General features: G+C 49.4%; 2 protein-coding genes across 2 annotated transcripts; both read left to right on the forward strand.

The window, feature by feature from the left end:
• Positions 1 to 1039: 1039 nt before the first annotated feature.
• Positions 1040 to 2065, forward strand: LOC308239523 (melanoma-associated antigen B1-like; the record flags this gene model as incomplete). The annotated part of the gene is made up of 1 exon (XM_080652306.1): positions 1040 to 2065. The coding sequence occupies one exon, from the start codon at positions 1040 to 1042 to the stop codon at positions 2063 to 2065; it is 1026 nt and encodes a 341-aa protein (XP_080508432.1).
• A 17018-nt stretch (positions 2066 to 19083) lies between these two features.
• On the forward strand, positions 19084 to 20346 carry LOC308239524 (melanoma-associated antigen B4-like; the record flags this gene model as incomplete). Its single annotated transcript, XM_080652307.1, has 1 exon — positions 19084 to 20346. The coding sequence occupies one exon, from the start codon at positions 19084 to 19086 to the stop codon at positions 20344 to 20346; it is 1263 nt and encodes a 420-aa protein (XP_080508433.1).
• Between the last annotated feature and the right edge of the window lie 2763 nt (positions 20347 to 23109).

The raw sequence follows: 23109 nt of genomic DNA on the forward strand, positions 1-23109 counted from the left end.
GTCATGATGAGTATGAAAACCAGTGACCCCCTAACATGGAGAACACCTCAGATTCCCTAAATACTGCCATTCAAATAGGCCCAGGGTTTGTCAGAAGAAGTGCCCCTTAATTCCTGCTCAAGGGTCAGGCGGGTGAATGCTTTCTCCTGATAAGTGTGATCAAGACACAGCAGAGGGAGTCATGCTAGATACACATCTAGTGGGCAAACAGGATTGATGTGAGATCCTGTGGCACCTCTCATAACAGGGACTCCATTGGATGGGTGCACCCTGCATTTGGGAGAAGACAGGCAAATGCAGCTAGACCGTGTCAATCTCAGTTCCTCCTCTTGCTCCTGGGTACCTATAGATGTCAGTGGAAGATAGGCCACAAGCACCGACACAGAGGACCCTAGCTCTGGCAGTGCCAAGCAGGAAAACCACATGTGCACTGAGGAATGACCCATCCTCAACAGTTGAAAAGGGAAAGCTAAGAGCATAAAGTAGGGCTCTGAGGCCCTACTTGGAGATAAGGTGAGAGTTCTAATGAGGACTGAGGACCCTAAAAATGCATCACAGAGAAGGCTCATAGCGATGTCAGTTCTGGGTGCCCCCTGCCAGAAGCAGCATCTCAACACAAACTTGTGGCATGGAGGTTTGAGTGTCACCAGAGAAGTGAAGGAAGTGGGGGCCCATGTCTTGCCAACATTTAACTTGATGATCCTGAATGTGAACTGGGAGCAATCCCCAAACCCAGGGTCCTGTATACCCTCTGCCAGCCCCATAGTCACCTAGGGAACACCCAGGTTAGATTCTGTGGCTCTGACTAAGGCACACTTTAACTTCCTCTGCAGGGTCTTAGGGCAGAGACTGGGCAGAACAGGCGCCCTCTGGGTCGCTGGATCACTGCCCTCAGACCTTGCAGACATGGACTGGGATAAAGCTCAGGTGCAATTTCCCTGCTGAGGGTGCACACACCATCTCACTCTCCCTCCTCCAGGTGCCAGCATCACTTCCTCTCCTGCCCGAAGGGTGCCCACTGTCCCTGACCAGTGTCCTCATGCCTCGGGGAAAGAAGAGTAAGCTGAGACGAGAGAAACGCCAGCAGGCCCTGAGTGAGACTCAGAGTCTCAAGAGTGCTCTGGTCACAGCAGGGGAGGTTGAAGAGCACCCCTCCTCTCCTCCACATGATGATTCTCCCCAGAGCTCCCCTGTACCTGGCCTATCCGAGGAGCCACAGGGAGCTGCAGCTACTAGCTCTCCTGAGGCATGTGTCTCTTGCCCAATATCTGATGCCATTGCCCAGAGCCAAGGTGAGGAAAGTGCAAGTGCCTTCCATGCAGCAATTTCAGCTCTGCAGGCTCGCAAAGATCCTCTAAGCAGGGAGGTGAGCAAGGTGGTGCAGTTCCTGCTGGAGAAGCTGAAAAGGAAGGAGCCCATCACTCAGAACGCACTGCTGAAGTTTGTCAACAGGAAGTACAAGGAGCACTTCCCTGAGATCCTGAGGAGAGCCTCTGAGCGCATGGAGCTGGTCTTTGGCCTTGAGTTCAAGGAAGTCAACCCCAACAACCACACCTATGCCTTTTTTAGCAAGCTGGGCCTCCCGATTGAGGGAGACCTGAGCAGTGATGAGGTCTTGCCCAAGACCCCTATTGTGATGGTGATCCTGGGCGTGATCTTCATGAATGGCAACATTGCCACTGAAGAGGAGATCTGGAATTTCCTGAATGTGTTCGGGGTCCACCCTGGGAAGAAGCATGTCATCTTCGGGGAGCCCAGGCAATTCATCACCGAGGATCTGGTTCAGCAAATGTACCTCGAGTGCCGCCAGGTTCCTGACAGTAATCCTCCCAGCTACGTGTTCCTGTGGGGCCAAAGAGCACACACTGATATCAGCAAGATGAAAGTGCTGGAGGTGCTGGCCAGGATCTTCAACAAGGCACCCACTGCCTTCCCAATCCTGTATGATGAGGCCTTGAGAGATGAGGAAGATAAAGCATGGTTGAGAGCCGCAGCCATGGTTGGCTCTTTTACCAAGCACAGGGCTCCTTCCCAGGCGAAGTCCAGCAGCTGCTCCCACACCTAGGGAGATCTGAGGCAGCCTTTTCACTTTGAGTTTCAGGAGGGCAGTCACCCTTCTGAATAGTAGAGTAGTGGGCTCAGGAGAGAACAAAACATTTATGCGGTTGGGTTTCTTTTTCTTCTGCAGATGACTAATTTTTAGGGTTGTATGTATTTTCAAAAGTTGTTCCTTCTAAGTAAAGGTTTATTTGCTTCAGAATCTATTTTTCTTAATGTCATGTATGTCACACTTATTAAAGATGAAATTTAATATTAAGAGTTTTTTTTATTACAAGCTGATTGAAAAGCCTTCAATATGTTTTTTTTTTTTTTTTCCTACAGTGCAAGGCACAGGAATAGGATTTTTACAGGGCTTATGAAAATATTTGGGACAACAAAATGGACAAACAAAGTAAAGGCTGATTAATTTTTAGTGTTCTTTATTCTCCTTGTTCTTTTCTTATAAAATTAAATAGCATATACCTGGATTTGCTTATCTCTTCAGAGTTTTTGAGAAAATAAATCCTAATAAATTTGAATTCTTGCTCATGTCTTTTCTTTTACCCTCCAGCATTACTAGGCCATCTGCTCTTTGGAAATATCTAAAATTATTAGTGATGATAAGAAAAAAAAAGCCTAATAGCCACTGTCCATAAAATTTAGAGAGTCTATCAGCAGCATTGGTCATAGATCGCAAATGGTGTCATCCAATGTAAGAAATAAGTAAATGACAAGTAACATAAGAGGTGTGGAAGAGAGCAATTTATTGTCCATCATGTGAGCAAGGCAGGGTTTGGCCTTGGAAATATCCAGTCCTTGAGGGTGTGGGGGGCAGGTAATTTTCAGTTGGGCTGCATGATGGGCTGGATGAAGATGAGGAGTTGTGAAGTAGGGGCCAAACACTCAGGTAATGGGTCTTAAGAGTTGAGAGACTAAGTCTGGAATGGAAAACAGATCTTAAACTTTACCTTTGGATCTGGGAAAAGCTGAGAGAAATCCTCACCTCAAGCCAGACTGGAAGGGGTCTAATCCACTTGCTCCAGGGCAGGAGAACATAGTGCTCAAACTAGGTGTTTTGAGCATAGGATGTCTAGAGTGTTTCTGAAAAATAAGTGTGATAGCCCTTGAAGTGACATGCCACGGAGCCACTGGAAAATCTGACTTTTCATGGGCTGGCAGAGCCTGATCTCACTCCATGAAAATGGCACTTCATGTAGAGAATTTGAGTTTCACTTGGCAAAAAGGACGGGCAGGCTCTATTTATGGTGGCAATGAAATTCATAAAATTAGGGTTCGTTTGGAAGACAAGTGGTTGGTCCTTGGGACTAATGAACATTGAGTTGCATCTTGCCAGAGAAGATATCCCCACATCCATATTAAACAACAAATGCTCTATAGGGGAAATTCTACTTAGTTCTACTTGGTAGCAACATTTTGCCTGATGTGGTTTTCTAACTTTTATACAGTTCCATGTTCTGTAATAGAGCATGGAAATTAAATTCTGTGATGAAAGGTGGTTATCATCTGGGGTCAAAGCATCTTAGAGATAACTGCCATAGATTACAAGCACCAAATTCACCTAATACTTTGCCATATGGTTTATATTCATCACAAGTGAATATCCACAGTCCTGTGTGAAAGACTACCAGATTCATTTTGTAGATAAAGAACTTAGAATAGTCTCACATTCAAGGCTATAACTGACATAGTAGGACTTAAGCATGGCACTTAATTCCTCTAGAGCACATCCTCTGGCACTCCTTCAAGTCTGTGGTACACCACATGCCACTTAATTCATTTTCCTGCTCTGGATTTCAAAATGTACTTCTGTCAAAAAACAGGACTACATACTCAATATATTGATTTGAAAACCACAGCCCCAGGAACAAGCAATAAAATGACCTAAATATATGTGAGATATGAATAAAGAAAGAAAAAGATGGTACTCAGGGATAACATCAAAATCTACAAGGCAAATATCAGTAAACCACTAAAGCACAGAGATCACAGTCACTTGGCTCAGCCCCTCTGTAGAGAGTAAAACTCTTAGAAGCGAAGTTAGCTAAGAGGCTAAGTATGGCTACTGAAAGGGAGGAAGAGTTCAGCGTGTTTTCTCTGACAGCACATCACTTGTCCTCTGCTCCCTAGCTTGGCTGCAGCAACTCCATCCCAAAACACTCCTGGTATGAAACCAACCTATTCTCGGTTTACAATAGGGACACTAGAAAATAATTCTCAAGGATATAGCATTTATAAAAAGGCTTTTCACAGGACAGACGGGAATCAAGAGGAGGATTCTGATGAATGAGTACAGGGGAGCCACAGAGATAATGGCTGATGTCTCCTCTCAGACCGAAAAAGCCATGGAATGGCTGTCAGATTGAGAATCCACTCAATAATTTTCAGGGTTCTCAGGGACATGAGAGCTTTGGTGTACATGGGTCATGTTAAGGTGAAAGAAAGAGGAGTTCCAGGGGCCTGCCAGGAGTCAAGGGAAGGATCCTGAGTGAGGACTAAGGGCACACCCTTACCCTGAACAGAGAGGCCCCACAGAGCCTGAATCCTGATGTCACACCTGCATGGGCAATAGCAGGAGAGCCTCATGTGCATTCCCTGACCTTTCCTTCTATGGCTCCTCAGGAGGTGAGGGCATTGGCCTGCAGCTGTGAGATCTGCGTGAGCACAGGAAGGAGATCAAGGCCTTGTCAGGAAATAAGGGCAGATCCATGAATTACATCTCTGGGGAACATAGACACTAAGACCATGAGGTGGCACAGAGATTGCCCAAGCCATTATTCCTAACATTCCTTAGGCAGGGCCCTTAGACTCACTCTGTAAAGAGGGTGTCAGAGATGTGAGGGCCTTGTTCTGAGGGGAGGGTCCTCAGGTAATGAAAGGAAGGAGTTCCTAGCATCTTTCAGTAGTCAAGGTGAGCAACCTATTCTTTTCAGAACTCTGAGGTCCCCAGAGGACCCTGCCCTTGCTGCTGCCATGAGATATCTTGGCATTGTTGGCATGATGTGATGATGCAATCACACCCTCCTATGGTGTCATAAAGAGGGTGAGGGACTTGGTGTTAAAGGTATGGCCTGAGGCCAGTAGTGGGAGGATTTCTAGGTTTTCCACAAGCCAAGGTGAACACTATGAGGTCCTAAGTAACCACACCCCCCCAATATTGAGTACACCATAAAGTAATTTCCTACTTGGCCTCAATAATCCAATAACAGGTATGTCCAGATCAGGAGATCCTCATATTCCTGTAGTGCCATTAAAGTGGTCCTGGACTTAAAATTAGGGGCAGGCCTAAGGGTCATGGAGGAATCTTAGAACATGGGTGTGGTGGCTCAAAGCATGGGCAGAGGGTACATCCACCCTTAAATAGAAGGGATGACTATGCATCTGAACCCACAGCGGCTTTGGCTTTAGGTGCTTAAAGACCCAGGATAGGGATAGCAAGCTTTAACTATCCCAACACTTATTTTACGTGGTCTAGTGGAGGTGAAATCTTTAGTTTGAATTTGTAGCCACTATTCAACTGAAGGAGTGGGGACACAAGGCCAGATATGAAGCCAATTGTGTATGCTTAGTGAGGATTGCGGGCCCCAAAGAAACCAGGACAGAAAACCCACCACTGAACAGTCAATAGTGGGAATACCTGCACTGGGTTGATGAGCTGGGGGTATCCTTCACTTTATTCTTTTTGGTCCCATGGCTTGCCACCAGTTGAATGATGCTCTTGAATGTGAAATAACAGACTCCTCAAACTCAAACACTGCCAGCCCCTATGGTCACCTCCGTATGCCTGAGGCAGGACTGGCAGGATACAGCCTGAAGTTTTCCCAAGGCACAGGAGCTCTGTGGGTTTTTAGAGTGGAGGCATGTGAGTGTACCCTGGGAGGAAACACTACATCAATTGGGAATCTAGGAAGCTTATCACCAAAGATCTAGTGAAGGTGGAGTACATGGAATACTGACAGGTTCCCCACAGTCATCCTCCATGCTATGAGTTCCTCTGGGGCCCAAAACTTACACAGAAACAACCAAGTTGAAAATCCTGGAATTTTGACCTAAGCTCAATAATAGGATTCCATGTGCCTTCTCATCACAATATGAAGCATCTTTGAGGGAGGAGGTAGAAAGAGCACAAGCCAGATGGGCAGCCGGGGCTGACACTGATACCACTGGCAGGAAATGTTCCATGGCCTGGTCCAGGGGTGTCTCCACAACTAGTAAATCTAAGGATTCATTTTTGTCTTGAAAAAAATATCTGACATCAGGGGAAACAATCCCAAAATAATGTAGTTGAAACAATAGAATAGGAAAAAGATATAATTTCATCCACCTTGATTCTCCTTTGTCTTTACCATCATTTCTGTTGTAAACTCCTTTCATACCTCTATATGATTAGCTTACTCAAGGGTGTAGGATATAATAAATCTTAATATAAAAGATCTTATACCTTTTCTCTTCTATTCCACAAACCTAACTGAACATATGTTTTTAGGAAAGCCATGTATCAGTACTGAAGATGGTGAGATAAAGACCCAGCCTCCCTTCATAGAACTTTGTTAGCTAGGAGTCTCAATCACCTAAAGAGGACGTTCAGATACTCTCTATGCCTCATAGGAAACTTAAAAGGGTAGGTGATTCCGGAGGTGTTCCAGGTGACAGGAGTAAGTGTGAACTGTCTGAATCAAGGCAGTTTAGATTTGGGGACACTGAAAGTCAGCCTCTGAGACATCCTTGTCAGTTAGGCTACGAGGTGGTGAGCAGAAGACAGAAACTCAGATGAGATGTCTGAGTTGAGAGAGAAAATATTTGCATAGAAAACTGCACTGTGGTGAAAGGTCCAAAATGAAGGCCTGATAATATGTTCTGCCTTGCTATGCCTTAAAACCAACAGGTTGTCAGATTTCCTAACAGCAAATTCCCCTGTATATTCTTCATTTGTTGATAAAGTCCCGTACCCCAAATTGATCTTTTTGAAGGGGATAAGGCCCATATCACATTTATTCTCAAGTAATGGGTTTCTTTTCCCTACCATCCTCTGGACTTGGCAAACCATGTGATTATATACTGTAGGGGAATCAGGGGTCACCTCAACCTCTTGATACCCCACAGACTGCCTCCCACAGAACTTGCTCATTCACTGTTCCTTAGTGTAAACCCCCCACCACTGTGCCATTGTAGGGGGTGTGGTGTCCCTCTCTCCCAACTTGGAAGCATGCATCATTGATAGATTCCTGTCTAGATCATCTATTTAGGGTCCAGTGTTGTGGTTCTGGAGAGCACATCACCATAGTGCAGAAATGCCATCCTTATCTCACAGGGTAAATAGGGGACCACTGAACATGTTTTTAGGAATTAATTTAGTAGGGCAGATAATCCAGTAAATCAATATGCATCCTAGGCAGAGTATTGTTTATCTCAGGCTGCCCAGAGTATATGCAACAGAGTGGATGGTTAATCAACAGAAATTGATTTTCTCACAGTTCTGGAGGCTGGAATTCCAATGTCCAGGTAATGGCAGTTTTGGTTTGCTCTGTGCGCTTTCTCCTTAGCTTGCAAATGGCTTCCCACTTCTCCTGGCCATCCCTTGTCTGAGCCTGATGTCGCCATGGATGACCTAAATTCTCATAAGTTTGGATTATGGCCTATCCCGGTGTTCAGCAAACTGCAGTTTGCCAACCACTGGCCTATCCTAATGGCCTCATTCTACCTTAACCATCACGTTGAAGACATAATATCTCTAGCCATGTGAGGACACATCCATGAGTCCTTGTTTGACCATAATACCAAACTTCCAGCCTTTAGAACTCTGAGAAATCAATGTCTGTTGATTACATGCCACCCAGTCTCTGATATTTTGTCATAGCAGCACAAATGATCAAGAGAGTTGAATATACAACCCTTGGCTCCCCAGGACTCCCACCTGGCTTGCACACCCTGCAGATCGTGGGACTGGCCATTACTGTAATCCTGTGAACCAACCTCTCTTTCTCCATCCTATTGGTTCTTTTTCTCTGAAGAACCCCAAATGTATGGCTAATATAAAGATTACCTCAGACTTTGGGGATTAAAGTGACATAAATGTACACACTTGTAGCCTGCCAGCCATAGTCCTACAGGACTCTAAAAGGCATGAAAATGTGATCAGGATGGGTACCTTCCAGAGACTGGGGCAAGCATCAACTCCAGGCCTCTGGCAGTTTCTGGTGGTGGCTGGTGACCTTGGCTTGTGGCTGTATCCCTTCCATCTCTGCTTCTGTCTTCACATCTCTTTCTGCTCTATCTACGCTCACCTGCCTCTCTCTGAGAGGGACATGTGTGATGGCATTTAGGATCCACCCAAACGATCCTTGGTTACCATCATCTCAAGGTCCTCATCCTCCTAGGAGGCTGCCCTAGTGGGACCACTCCAAGACTCTGGGCATCAGGACCTGGCGTCAGCACACCAGCCTTTCACTCTGCCAGCCACAGTGGACTTCTCTGGCCCTGGCACAAAGGGACCTGCACACAAGAGGTGATTCATTGCTTGCTGAGGAATGTGTGAACAAGGGGACACTGGAAGTCTCTTCTGAGCAGGTCTCCACACAGGCATCTGGGCAGGCTGCCCCCAGGAAGAGCTTAGCTGAGCAGGCCCTCCCAGCAGTGCAAGGATACTTTGCTGTCTCAGTCTCTAGGCCTACAGTCCTAGGCCATTGAGGTTTCTCTCCAGACCCTCAAAGGGCTTGCCTACTTTCATCACAGGAAGAAAGTGAATGGTTTGAATTCAGATGCCTCTAGCCCCGGGAGAGTTAGGCCTGGGTGGAAACAGGCTTCCATAGGCGCCTAGGCAATGCTACCAGGGCTTCCCTTGTGTTTAGCTCCTTGGCCAAGCTGCTGTGGAACCTCATCATTTTTCTCAGGTATGGAGCACTTTTCTTGCTTTGCAGCCCTTTTCAAAAGTACCAGTGCTGCCGGCTTTCACCCTTGTTCTAGACCATTTACTCTATTATTTCTGAGTCTCAGACCCTGGGAGGGCTCTCTTCTCAGGTCTGTGCCCATAGTGCAACCTGCACCCTGGCTTGGTCCCCACCCCAGTCTCAACAGTGGACTCTAAAATATACTTTTATTAAATTTTTTATGAGAGAGGGAGAGGGAGAGCGATGAAAGAGAGACAGAGAAAAGGGAGATAGAGAGAGAGAGAGAGAGAGAGAGAGAGAGAGAGAGAGAGAGAGATATGAGGGCAGATAGAAACATCCATGAGAGAGAACCATTGTTTGGTTGCCTCCTGTACATCCCCCACTTGGGATTGGGTCCTCATCTCAGGCATGTGCCCTGAATGGTAATCAAACCCATGACTTCGTGGTTCATGGGTCAACGCTCAGCCATTAGACACACCAGCCAGAAAAGAGAGGCCTTCTTGCCACTGTGCTGGGTTTTGTGTTGTCCCACCTCCTTCTCTAATGGTTTTCCGTTTCTAATTGTCATAAAATTCTGGTAGGCTGGGTGCTCATTGGGGCTGGTCCTGAGGCTGTGGAATGCATAAGCTGTGAGAAGCCTGGGACCATCAAGAGGTAGAGAGCCCAGCCATTGCCCCAGGCTTTCCCAAGCTTATGGAGACTCAGAGGAGCCTTAGCCAGAGTCCCGGGGTTTGGAAGGCTGGGCTGGGGAGCTGGATCTTCTCTCTGACACGTTCTATCACCAGCCACCATGGACTGGGCTGCATGGAAGGACCTTCCTAGGCTGAGTCAGGAGCCCCAAGCTCCCTGTTCTCCCGCCCCAGGAACCAGAGAATAAAGAGACCCCTCTTTGGCCTTCCCCTATGGTCTTCTGTGCACCACTCCAGCCCTGACCCCATTGACAGCACTGAGGGGACCCTGGTCACACTTACTGGGTGGCAGCTGGAGGGTTCTGGGGAAGATGGGAAGCCACAGGAAAAACGAGCTTTGTTGGTGCAGCTGACAAGAGGCTGGCAGACATGGGCTTGAGTCCAGGCCCTGCCCAGAGACCAGACTGCAGCTAATTAGCTCCCACCCACCCACATCCTCCTCTCCTGCCACACACATGGTCACATGTGTCCTGCCGATACACCCCCATATCATCCTGCACCCCAGATCCACCAAAATCCCTCAAAATCCTCTGCAGACAGCCTTCAGCAACCCAGCCCATGTCCCCATGATTCCCAATCCTTGTTATCCACACTCTCTGGAGACACAATTGCACCCTTTCCTACCTGGTGGCCATAATTACCCACATGGTAAGGGGTGAGCAAATGAACAGTGAGTGTTGAGCAAATCCACCACCTCCACACATTTGTGTCCCAACTTCACATGCCTCCCACTTCCCAGCCCCTTGGATCCCTGTGGTCTTGGTTTCCATGGACCATCGGTGGAAGCTCTGCCCCCACAGACTCTATTCCCCACCCTTATATGGAGCAGAAGCCATGTAGACGGGGCTACAAAAGTCTCAGAGAGACTTTTCTGGTTCCTGCAGATCCAGGCTGTGGTGTGGACAGCCCACTGTGGCCCTCAGTCTCCCCATCTGTGCAGTAGGCGGATGATACCGAGGAGCCTGGGGTTGCGTGCCAACAGCTGCATATCCTCCTCCCCTTCTCCTACTGAGGTAGACCTGGCCCCTCTACTCCAATTCAGGTGCCTGTTTGTGCCCTCTCCCACCTTCACCTCCAAAACCCTTCCTGAATCATTCTTCCCACCCCATAGGCTCATTGCCACTTAGATTGTCACATCCCTATGAGTGCTCAGTCACCACTATCACTCTACATCCTGGACTCTGTCTCTCCCACAACCCTTACCAGGATTCATTTCAACCCACCACAGGGCAAACATGTATCCATCAACTATCTCCTCCAGCCTCTGAAAACCTGCACCCCAAATATCTACTCCCAGGTCCAATGCCCCACCCAAACAGAGGTCACCCTGTACCTGGTTCTGAGGCCTCCATTCCTCAAAGTTGCCTACACATTTCAACTGTGTCAAGTGGCTGAACTCGCATCCTCACTCTCCTCTTCCTCACCCTACTGTTCCTCACTCTCCTCTTTTTCACTGTCCTTCTCCTAATGGTTAGGACGTAACCAATACTCTATTTCTGTACCCAGGGATTTGCATGAAGGTCTTAGAAAACAAAGCTGACTTTCCCTCAATATTTGGCCTCCCACAACTCCTGTTCCTGCTCAGCTCCTTTGTCAAGGAATTGGAAGAACTGTGTCTGCATTTGTACCATGAGCCCCTGAGGGCTTCTTCTGGAGCTGGCTCCTTGCTCTGCTTCCCTTGGGTTGCCCTGGTGTACCATGCTCTGACCTCACCCTGCATCTGCTCTGTGTCCTGGGAGGTACATCTGAATGCGCTCTGTTGAGGTGGATGTTCTGGCTCCCACTGGCTACTAGTTGGCTGGATCTTGGGAAGTATCAGTAGGAAATAGAGGGCAGGATGAGAGTGAACTGGGTATTGGTTTTCCGGCTTCCTCCCCGCCAGGGTGCTGGGTTCTAGCTGTACCCTGAACAAAGCACCCCACTGCTTTTGGAATGTTCTCCACCCAGGTCCACTTTGTGGCTCTAGATTCCAGTAACTCCTCCCCTTGATTCCTCAGACCAGGGGAGGGGGGAGCAGAATGCAAGGTGTACTTTGCACAACTTTTTTGCTGTTCCTTCACAAGAAGACTCTACAGTCCCTGCAGCCCCTTCCCTTCCCCAACTCTCTAAGCCTCCTTTACTAGGCTCCCATTACATCACATGACTTGCATGGCCAGTAGTCTCCTGCTGGGACATGAGGGGCAAGTTCCTGCATCCTGCAGTCCAGGAACTCTTTTCACAGTCACCATGATAACCAGAACAGTGAGCCAAGGTTATTTTCCAGGGCCGTGCCTCGGGATGATGAGGATTGGGTACCTTGGACCATAAGATTTAGGCAAAAGCGTGAAAAATTTGTTATGAGCAGATTCAGACTCCCCACACAGGGAGAGCGACCAATTATGGGTTGCCCATTGAAGCCCTGTTCATTAGGGGTATATATTTGCAACATGCCTGCTCTCTATCTACCCCAGTTGCCACCTGATTGATTCTCTCAATTGTTCTTGCCCAGGAAAGGACCTGAACTTAAGTGTCTGTTCACCTTATTGCTGCATGTCCTCCCTATGTTCACATGCGTCCTGCTCTGAGTCAAAAAATGTTCTGTTATTCCTGCATGCTTGCTTTCAGTGGTTAGACTCACTCAATCTGCTGTGTCTGCCCCTGCCTATGTTCCACCTGCCTTTGTTTTCCACTGGACCCCTGCCCTGACTTCCTGGGTGTCAAACTACCTCCTCTCATCAGCGCAGTCAGCACTACAGTCCTCACCTCTCTTCTCTGGGCACCTAAGCACCACAGTGGGGCTTCCCTTCTTCCTTCATGTCACAGACTCCAGGATGCCAATTCAGGTGGCATAGCTCACACAGAGCACTTGTCCTGTCATTCTTTTTCTTTTTTTAAATCCGCACCCAAGAATATGTTTCTATTGTGTGTTTTTAAAGGGACAAATGGAGAGGAAGAGGAACATTGATCACTTGCCTCCATTATGTGTCCCGACCAGGGATCTAAGCCACAACTTTTCAGTGCACAGGAAAACACTACAACCCCCTGATCCACCTGGCCAGGGTGCACTGTTGTTCCTTTTAAGCCCTTTTTGCCACCATAACTAAGAAAGGGTCTGGTTCCCTCCCTCCTCTACTCTGTAATGCTCCACCAGGGACGGCTCTCAGGGGACATAGCACCTTGCACCCATGTGGTCCCAGGAAAGCCTACACCCCATAGAGTGGTGAAGGCTACCTGGGTTCCAGGGAGGAGCCCCTAGCTTTCCATGGCTTAGGTCTCACCCCTCCTCACCCATTCGGAACTCCATTTCTCATAGAAACCACGCTGGTGTTGCTGGCCCTCTTGTGGGTGGCAGGGCTGGAGATGTGATTCTGGAAGCTACTCCAGAGAGAAGATGGCTGCCCAGGACCCAGCATCCCTTCCCTGCAGCCTCTCCCCACCCTCCAGGCAGGAATCAAAGGTGTCTCTTCTATGATCTCAATGCAGGAATATAGAGTCCACAAAGGGGTGTGCTATGCACTCTCTGCAGGGAGTGTCTGACAAATAATGGTAAATTGCCTTGAAGTGAAGATGAACAGAAGCCAGGGTGTTGAGTCTCTGTGCCTTGAAATGGTAGAGTTATATCCCACTATATTAGAAGAGCATTTTAACTAGAATACCTTGAGTGTAATTTGCAAGTTCTAAGAGAGGGCTACATTTTGGTGGGAAAGGAAGCAAAAGCTAGTGGAAGTGGTTTGGATGGAAGGCCGGATGGAAAGGATTGAATGATTTGGTCCTTGATTGAATTCTAGGAAGTATAAGTTGAAGCAAGATGTGGGGGCAGGGGGAAACAGCACCAAACCAATGTTAAATAATAAACGCTCTAATGGAGAAAAGCTATTTAAATTTACATTTCAAAGTGAAGTGTTGGATGATTTGGTATTGTTGTATCTGAGAACATTACATTTTATCCGACATATCCTGGACTTAAAAAATGCACAATGACACTGTGTAGGTAAAAATAGTAAGTGCCATTCATTAAAAACCCAGTGTTGTCCTAGCAGGTTTGGCTCAGTGGATAGAGAGTCGCCCTAAGGACTGAAGGGTCCAGACTTTGATTCTGGTCAAGGGCACATGCCTGTGTTGTGGGCTTAATCCGCACAGCGGATAAGTGGTTCTGTCTCATCATTGATGCTCCTATCTCTCTCTCCCTCTCCTTTTCTACCTGAAATCAATAAAAATATTTTTAAAAACTACAATAACAAAAAAAAACACATTGTTTGCTAGTCATCTTGACAGATGCTTCACATACAGCACTTATTCCCACAGTCTTTTTTTTTTTTTTTAAATATATTTTATTGATTTTTTACAGAGAGGAAGAGAGAGGGATAGAGAGTTAGAAACATCGATGAGAGAGAATCATCGATCAGCTGCCTCCTGCACACCTCCTACTGGGAATGTGCCCGCAACCAAGGTACATGCCCTTGACCGGAATCGAACTTGGGACCTTTCAGTCCGCAGGCCGACGCTCTATCCACTGAGCCAAACTGGTTAGGGCTATTCCCACAGTCTTAAAAAGATAGGGTTTATCACACTCAGTTTTCAGTGTGTGAACGTAGCAAATGCTGATACTCACAAGCAGGTAAGTGACAGAAGTAGACAAGACCCCTGGTCTGAATTCACCCAGGGCACACACTGTCCTACCTCTGCCACTCTGACACAGATGTTGTATGTCTGCATTCACTTTTATTCTCAGTGATCCAAAATACATCTCAGACAATTAATTAAAAATTTTGTGCTGCATGTGGTGGACTGGAATGCATAGTCAGAGCACTAAACATAAGAGACCATTGAGAAAGGTGAATAATGAAAGGCAGGAGATAATATCCAGTGATAATATGATCATGTGAGATGGGACGTTACCAGATTACCTGGCTCAGCCTGTCTCTTATGGTAAGTTAATCTTTAGGAACAGGAGTTCATAAATGGCCAAGTCTGGGTCCTATAGAGAAGCAAGACAAGATCCTGGTTGTATGTGTGTGTTTTTGTTTTTGTCTGGAACCTGCCATCTGCCCTGGGTCCTCTGCCTGGTCCCTGAGCCTCCCCATCTCACATCACTCCTGGACACAGACCTGTTTTTTGTGAGACCTTGCAGTAGGCAGGTTACTCAAGAGTTTTCAGGGATGTGGCATTCCTGGGGAAGCCTTTTCTTAAAGAGACAGCAGCCCAGATGAGGACCCAGATGAATGACGCAATCACCTAGCCAGTCCTGCAGACCCTTCCCTCATCTGCTCTTAGATCTCCCTGGGGGCTGACTAGGACAGGGACTCCCCTGGGAGGTGAGGGCCTTGCCTAAGGGCTGGGGCCCAGGGAAGTGTCCCAGGTCCTGAGAGGAGTGCAGGTGACAATCCCTGTGAGAGGGAGGGTGCTTCCACGCTACAACACAGGGGGCGCCAGAGATCCCACCAACTGTTGCTGTGGAGAGGCCCTGTCTCTTTAACTGAGGGCCACCGCGCCAGCTCCCTCCTGGGGCGCCTTGGAAGGGAGACTTTACCTGAGGGGACAGCACCCTGAGGGCAGAAGGAGAGAAGGCACAGGCTGTAGCTCAGGTCAAGGAGGAAGGAAAGAGGAGTGAGCAAACCCCCTCTGTGCGGGGCCCCGCCCCTCCCCGGTTGTCCCGCCCCTCCCCCACCCTCCAGCCCTGCCCCTGCTCTCAGGCCTGGGGGACCCTGGGCACAGCGCTGGGGCTGAGGGCGATCCCCTGGAAGGGTCTCGGGAAGGTGTGGGCCCTGGGATGCTGGGGCGGCCCAGTTCCGCAGGGGAGAGTGAGTGACACCCCCACCGGAGCCAAGGTGAGGGAACGTGGGAGAAATCCGCCCCGGGCCTGCTCATGGCTCCCTGAGGACCCAAACATGGCGGGCCGGTGCGGTGGGCCTTCCTGCCCCCCTCGGTGGATCGGACACTGAGGGCCTTGGTCTGAGGGAAGGGCACAGCGTCCTGAAGGATGTCAGGGTGGGAAGTCTGAGGGTCCCCCGGGGCCGGCCCACCCCCTCAGCGAGGAGGCCGGGACCTTGCCTCTGCCCTCCACCCTGGGAAGCCCGGGCAGCGAGGCTGTCAGGCCGCCTCTGGGAGCAAGTCACAGGGTGTGAGGCCTTGGTCTGAGAGGAGGGGACCCCTATCTGAAGGAAGTCAGGGTGAGAAGTCTGAGGGTCCCCCGGGGACGGCCCACCCCCTCAGTGAGTAGGCCGGGACCTTGCTGCTGTCCTCCACCCTGGGAGGCCCGGGCAGGGAGGCTGTCAGGCCACCTCTTTAGCAAGACAGAGAGGGGTGATGGCCTTGGTGTGAGAGGAGGGGACCCCGTTCTGAAGGAAGTCAGGGTGGGAAGTCTGAGGGTCCCCCGGGGCCGGCCCACCCCCTCAGCGAGGAGGCCGGGACCTTGCCGCTGTCCTCCACCCTGGGAGGCCCGGGCAGGGAGGCTGTCAGGCCCCCCTTTAGCAAGACAGAGAGGGGTGATGGCCTTGGTCTGAGAGGAGGGGACCCCGCCCTCTTGGAAACCAGGCTCTGAAGTCTGAGGGTCCCCAGGGGCCACCCCACCCCCTCAGTGAGGAGGCCGGGACCTTGCCGCTGCCCTCCACCCTGGGAGGCCCGGGCAGGGAGGCTGTCAGGCCGCCTCTGGGAGCAAGTCACAGGGTGTGAGGCCTTGGCGAGAGGGAGGGCCCTCAAGTGAGGAAGCATCCCAGGGGGCAGGGGGCAGGCCTCTGTGAGGACCCAGGGAGTCCCCATCCCGCTGCTGGACTAGGATGCCAGGAGGTTTCCGGAAAAGATGGCTGACACTCCTTTTCTCCTTGGGTGTCCTGCAAGCTGGGTTGGGGGGTCAGGGGATGGGGCTGCTGGGTACGGGGATTGGGAGCTTTCATTTTGAGGGACGGTTTACCCTCACCATAGGAGGATATCCAAGATCTCAGCCTCCCCATCTCACATCACTCCTGGACACAGACCTGTTTTTTGTGAGACCTTGCAGTAGGCAGGTTAGTCAAGAGTTGTCAGGGATGTGGCATTCTTGGGGAAGCCTTTTCTTAAAGAGACAGCAGCCCAGATGAGGACCCAGATGAATGACCCAATCACCGAGCCAGTCCTGCAGACCCTTCCCTCATCTGCTCTTAGATCTCCCTGGGGGCTGACTAGGACAGGGACTCCCCTGGGAGGTGAGGGCCTTGCCTAAGGGCTGGGGCCCAGGGAAGTGTCCCAGGTCCTGAGAGGAGTGCAGGTGACAATCCCTGTGAGAGGGAGGGTGCTTCCACGCTACAACACAGGGGGCGCCAGAGATCCCACCAACTGTTGCTGTGGAGAGGCCCTGTCTCTTTAACTGAGGGGCACCACGCCAGCTCCCTCCTGGGGCGCCTTGGAAGGGAGACTTTACCTGAGGGGACAGCACCCTGAGGGCAGAAGGAGAGAAGGCACAGGCTGTAGCTCAGGTCAAGGAGGAAGGAAAGAGGAGTGAGCAAACCCCCTCTGTGCGGGGCCCCGCCCCTCCCCGGTTGTCCCGCCCCTCCCCCACCCTCCAGCCCTGCCCCTGCTCTCAGGCCTGGGGGACCCTGGGCACAGCGCTGGGGCTGAGGGCGATCCCCTGGAAGGGTCTCGGGAAGGTGTGGGCCCTGGGATGCGGGGGCGGCCCAGTTCCGCAGGGGAGAGTGAGTGACACCCCCACCGGAGCCAAGGTGAGGGAACGTGGGAGAAATCCGCCCCGGGCCTGCTCATGGCTCCCTGAGGACCCAAACATGGCGGGCCCGTGGGGTGGGCCTTCCTGCCCCCCTCGGTGGATCGGACACTGAGGGCCTTGGTCTGAGGGGAGGGGACCCCGTTCTGAAGGATGTCACTGTGGGAAGTCTGAGGGTCCCCCGGGGCCGGCCCACCCCCTCAGTGAGTAGGCCGGGACCTTGCCGCTGTCAGGCCACCTCTTTAGCAAGACAGAGAGGGGTGATGGCCTTGGTGTGAGAGGAGGGGACCCCGTCCTGAAGGAAGTCAGGGTGGGAAGTGGGAGGGTCCCCCGGGGACGGCCCACCCCCTCAGTGAGGAGGCCGGGACCTTGCCGCTGCCCTCCACCCTGGGAGGCCCGGGCAGCGAGGCTGTCAGGCCGCCTCTGGGAGCAAGTCACAGGGTGTGAGGCCTTGGCGAGAGGGAGGGCCCTCAAGTGAGGAAGCATCCCAGGTGGGGCAGGGGGCAGGCCTCTGTGAGGACCCAGGGAGTCCCCATCCCGCTGCTGTACTAGGATGCCAGGAGGTTTCCGGAAAAGATGGCTGACACTCCTTTTCTCCTTGGGTGTCCTGCAAGCTGGTTGGGGGGTCAGGGGATGGTGGGTGCTGGGTACGGGGATTGGGAGCTTTCATTTATGAGGGACGGTTTGCCCTCACCGTAGGAGGATATCCAGGACTTTCCAGAAGTTAAGGGGACATCTCCCTGGGCCATCATATCATACCCATGACCATAGTAAGAGAACCCCTATTCTCAGCCTTGAGAACCTGGGCAGGTTTGGTGACTCTCATCCTCATGGAAGCCCAGTCTGAGGAAATGCTGGAAGGAGAGAGGAGTCCCAGGTTACTACACCAAAAGTCAAATGAAAGATTGAGGGGCCCACCCATCATTCTATATAATAAGAGGCTAATATGCAAATTGTCCCCTTCACTGGGAGTTTCACAGGGAATTTGCCCAGAGGACAGGGCTGGCCTGAAAATGCCATGCCCCACCCCCAGCCACTCCTGCCCCTGATGTGCCAATCCCACCCTGATCAGGGGTAGAGGTAACCTGCCAATTGCTCTCAGCCCCTCCCCCTGACCCACTATGGGCCCTCCCCCTGGCTGGCCCCAACCCCAATTGCCACCCACTTTCTGATCCAGGCTGAGGTCTGCCACCCAACTGCCCTTGGCCTCTCCCCCCAGGGAGCCCTAACTGATCTTAGGGTGGGCCGACCGGACTCCCCTCGTGCAAGAATTTGTGCCCAGGGCCTGTAATGGTATAAGATAAGAATCCTGAGCCCCACCTTTGCATTCAGCTCAGCGTAGGCTTGCCATGCTTAGACTCACCCTCACTTATTTCCATCCAATGTAACAGAAAAGAGGCCTTCAGGGAAAGTGCAGCCACCAGTCAGCAGAAGAGCGGGATTCCAGCTACTACCCAGAGACCAGGTGAGAACCCTGCATGAGTACTCAAGGACCCAAGCAGCACATGAAGGAGACCTTTTGGTCACAGAGATCTGCTAGGTTTGGTTTGAGGTGTCCATTTCAGAGGAGCAGAACAGAGGGGGCCCAGGACCTGCCAATATTTGACATGATGATTCTGGTAGTTAACTGAGAAGAATCTGACACCCTAGAACACAGGCTCCCCACTGGAAATCCCTCTGCTGTCAGCCCAGTACCCCCTCGGAAGGGCTGCCAGGATGTAGTCTAAGGATCCCTGCAAGTGCCTCTCCAGGTTTCTCAAGGAACACATGGATCAGAATGGAAGCACTGTGGGTTGCTAGAGCAGTGCCCTCTAGGAAACCCGGAGAGGCAGCCTTAGCTAAAGCCAAGGTAGAATCCATCTCACCACTGACTGAAGGCACTCACATGATCTGTTTCTCCTTTATCCAGGTATCTCCATCTCCTGATTTCCTGTCCAGACTTCTGCCTGCTGTCCCTGACTATAGTGACATCATGCCACTTGGTCACAAGAGCAAAAAACACCACCGTGCCAAAATTGACCCTCAGAGTTGTGGCAATTCTCAGGCCACTGCAGCAGCAGCAAAAGAGTTCCCTCCCTCCTCCTCTACTCAGTGTGAAGGTATTAGCCAGGGTCTGCCTGTGGGTGGGTCATTTAACACTTCCCAGGGCCCTCAAAGCTCACCAACCACCCCAACCTCTTTTGTAGCTATTTCTTGCCCTGGATCTGATAAAGCTTCCAGCAGCCAAGAAGAGGATGAGGCTGTCTCCTCTGCGACCACACTCTTCACTGGGGTCTCAGTGGTGGATGATTTCAAAAAGAGGACTGAGGCTTTGGAGCTATTCCTTCTGTCAAAGTATAAGCTGAAACAACCCATTATGAAGAAAGACCTGCTGTGTATTGTCGGGGAAGATTACCAAGACCGATTTTGTGAGATGCTCAAGAAAGCATCTGATGAAATGGAAACCTTCTTTGCATTACACATCAATGAAGTCAACTCAAGCAATCACTCCTATGCCCTTGTCAGCAAACTGAAACTCCCCAATAGTGGGAGGGTGCGTCCTGGCAGGGGGTTCCCGAAGACCGGTTTCCTGATGCATATCCTGGGTTTGATCTTCATGAATGGCAACTGTGTCTCTGAGGAAGTGATCTGGAGAGATTTGCGTCTGAAGCAAGTGTACCCTGGGAGGAAGCACTTCGTCTTTGGGGAGCCCAGGAAGCTCATCGGAGATTTTGTGAGGCTGAAGTACCTGGAGTGCCACCAGGTGCCCGACAGTGATCCTCCACGCTCTGAGTTTCTGTGGGGTCCAAAAGCACACCTTGAAACCAGCAAGATGGAAGTGCTGGTGATTATTGCAAAGGTCAATGGTACCCACCCCAGTGCCTACCCATTGTGTTATGAAGAAGCTTTGAGAGATAAGGAAGAGAGAGCCCAAGCCAGAGATGCAGCCAGGGCTGCCACTACTGCCCAAGTCAGAGCATCTTTCAGGGCCATGGCCAGCACAACCCTTCCACCCATGGAGAAATCTAAAGCTTTTCTTCCTTCACACCAGAATATCTAACATCACAATAGGAATAATATTCTTGGAAGGGTACAAGGATCCCTATTCTAGTTGTTGGGATAATGGAATAGAGATTAAAAAAAAAACTTGATTATTCTTAGTTTTCCTTGTTCCTTTTAGTCTCCAGTTTTGTAAAATTAACTGAGTTATGATGTTTTAAGTTAATTGAAGAAGTAGGATAAATTAAAGCTTAATAAATTAGAAGTTGTGTTTGCTGACTCTTTTATCCACCACTGGCTCTTTATCTGCTCTTGGGGAGTCTCATTGTTAGGACTGGGGATATTAAAGTAAATGCAGCCTCTTCTCATATAATTTTGTCACCTGCAAGTTGCACTCACATGAGGAAGATGTTGAAGCACCCCGTAGGACCTAAAGGTAAAGTAAAAAGAATGGGTGAGGAAGAGGGTGTTCATTATGAGAGCAGTTAGGCAGAAATTTCCTGAGCAAGGCAGTTTGGGAATTTAGGCAACTGTCAGTCCTTAGTGGGTTGTAATTTTCATTTATACTATGTGCTGGGCCAATGGAGGTTGTGGAAATGGTGAGCAGAGGCCTGACCCTCCTATGTTGTGCTGGAGAATTGGGAGACAAAGTGTGAGTTAGTCTGCTCTGGCTGCTCTAACAAAATACCACAGCCTGGGTGGCTGAAACGTTTCACACTTTGTGGCCTGGGGAATCCACAATCAATGTGCCTGTGGATTCTGTTTCCCGTGAGAGCTCTCTTCCTTGCTAGCAGATGGCCTTCTTCTCCCAGTGCCCTGGCCAGGTAGACAGAAGGTTTTCATCTCTCTTTCTCTCTTGTGCTTCTTAGAAGAACACTAATGTCATCTTGGCCACCCCATCCTCATGACAGCAACTAAACCTAAGTACCTCCCAAAATCTCCACCTCCAAACACCATCCATCACACTCGGGGTTAGGGCTGCAGCATGTTAATTGGGGTGATGCAGAAGGGGGACACCACCATTTGTCTCTAAATGACAACTGCTGCTACAAGTTACTCTGGCACTGTGGGTAAACCAGAGAGAATTCTCCTGGGTCAGGATAGGAAGGTACCCTTTGTACTTGTCATAGTGCAGGTGGACACAATGTGCAAACTCGGTGTTCTATGCTCATCATCTCCTGGCAGTTGCTGAGAAATAGAGATGACATTCCCTTGAGGTGAGATGCCAAGAAGCCACTGTGCTGATGTGCTTTACCCTGAGTTGGAAAGGAGAACCTGCTCCCTTAAATGGGTATTTCACTCAGGTTATCTTGAGGGAGTTTGGCAAACTCTAAGTGAGGGCTAGCTTTTGTCCATGGTATAATGAATGTGAACCGAGGTGGTGTGGATGGAAGGGTCACTGCCAAGGATGGAAGGACTTGCTCCTTGACAGCAATTCTAGAAGCTTGAGGTGCATCCAGCTGGGGAAGGCAACTGCTCACCTGAATTAAATGACAGGCACTCTAATGTGGAAACTTTACTTAGTTTCCTTAGGTAGGACCATTTTTGGTTTACTGAGTGTTCTTTGTCTGAGATAATTATGTCTTCTATGACATGTCCTGGACTCAAACAAATTCCAGAGTAGGTGGGGACATCATCTGCAATCAAAATAATACTCTTAGCTGCCATTTTAAAAATATGGGGCAATATTTGGTAGCGATCTTGCCATGTGGTTTATGTTTGTTTTCCAAGCTAAGCCAACACCTGGGGATATATCTAAAGAAAATTCTCCCTGACATAATTGGATTCAATTTGTGCATGAAGGACAGTATGCAACTAATATTGGCAGCAGTAAGTGACATAGAATGCTGTCACTATTGAAAAAGCTTGTGTTTATGTGCTTGTTGTTCAAGCTCATATAAAGCAACTGTGCTACTTAAAACATTGTAATTTTTCCTTGCTGCCACTAATTCCAAGTAGTGATTGACAATGTAATTTTTAAAATGTAATTGATTTGTAGGCAAACAATGCAAAAAGAAACAGATTTTCCTTCATAGGCTCTTATTTAACACAAAATTTCTTGAGCTAAAATGTACCTTTCACAAAATAAATACCAGGTAAAGAGGATTGGGATTCATGATTTCTTTTTTTTTAAATTTCTTTATTGATTAAGGTATTACATATGTGTCTTTATTCCTCCATTACCCCACACCTCCCATTCATGTCCTCACCCCCCTGTAGTCTGTGTCCATTGATTAGGCTTATAGGCATGCATGTAAGTCCTTTGGTTGATCTCTCCCCCGTACCCCCACTGTCCCCTGCCTTCCCTGAGATTTGACGTTCTGACTGATGTTTCTCTGTCTCTGGATCTATTTTTGGTTATCAGTTTATGTTGTTCATTATATTCCACAAATGAGTGAGATCATGTGATATTTATCTTTCTCTGCCTGGCTTATTTCACTTAGCATAATGCTCTCCATCTCCATCCATGTTGTTGCAAATGGTAAGAACTTCTTTTTTGCTGCAGCATAGTATTCCATTGTGTAGATGTACCACAGTTTTTTAATCCACTCATCTGCTGATGGGCACTTAGGCTGTTTCCAAATCTTAGCTATGGTGAATTGTGCTGCTATGAACATAGGATTGCATATATCCTTTCTGATTCTTGTTTCTAGTTTCCTGGGATATATTCCTAGAAGTGGGATCACTGGGTCAAATGGGAGTTCCATTTTTAATTTTTTGAGGAAACTCCATACTGTTCTCCACAGTGGCTGCACCAGTCTGCATTCCCACCAGCAGTGCACGAGGGTTCCTTTTTCTCCGCATCCTCGACAGCACTTGTCAT

The sequence above is a fragment of the Plecotus auritus genome, assembly GCF_963455305.1.
Source record: "Plecotus auritus genome assembly, chromosome: X".
Classification (NCBI taxonomy): Eukaryota; Metazoa; Chordata; class Mammalia; order Chiroptera; family Vespertilionidae; genus Plecotus; species Plecotus auritus.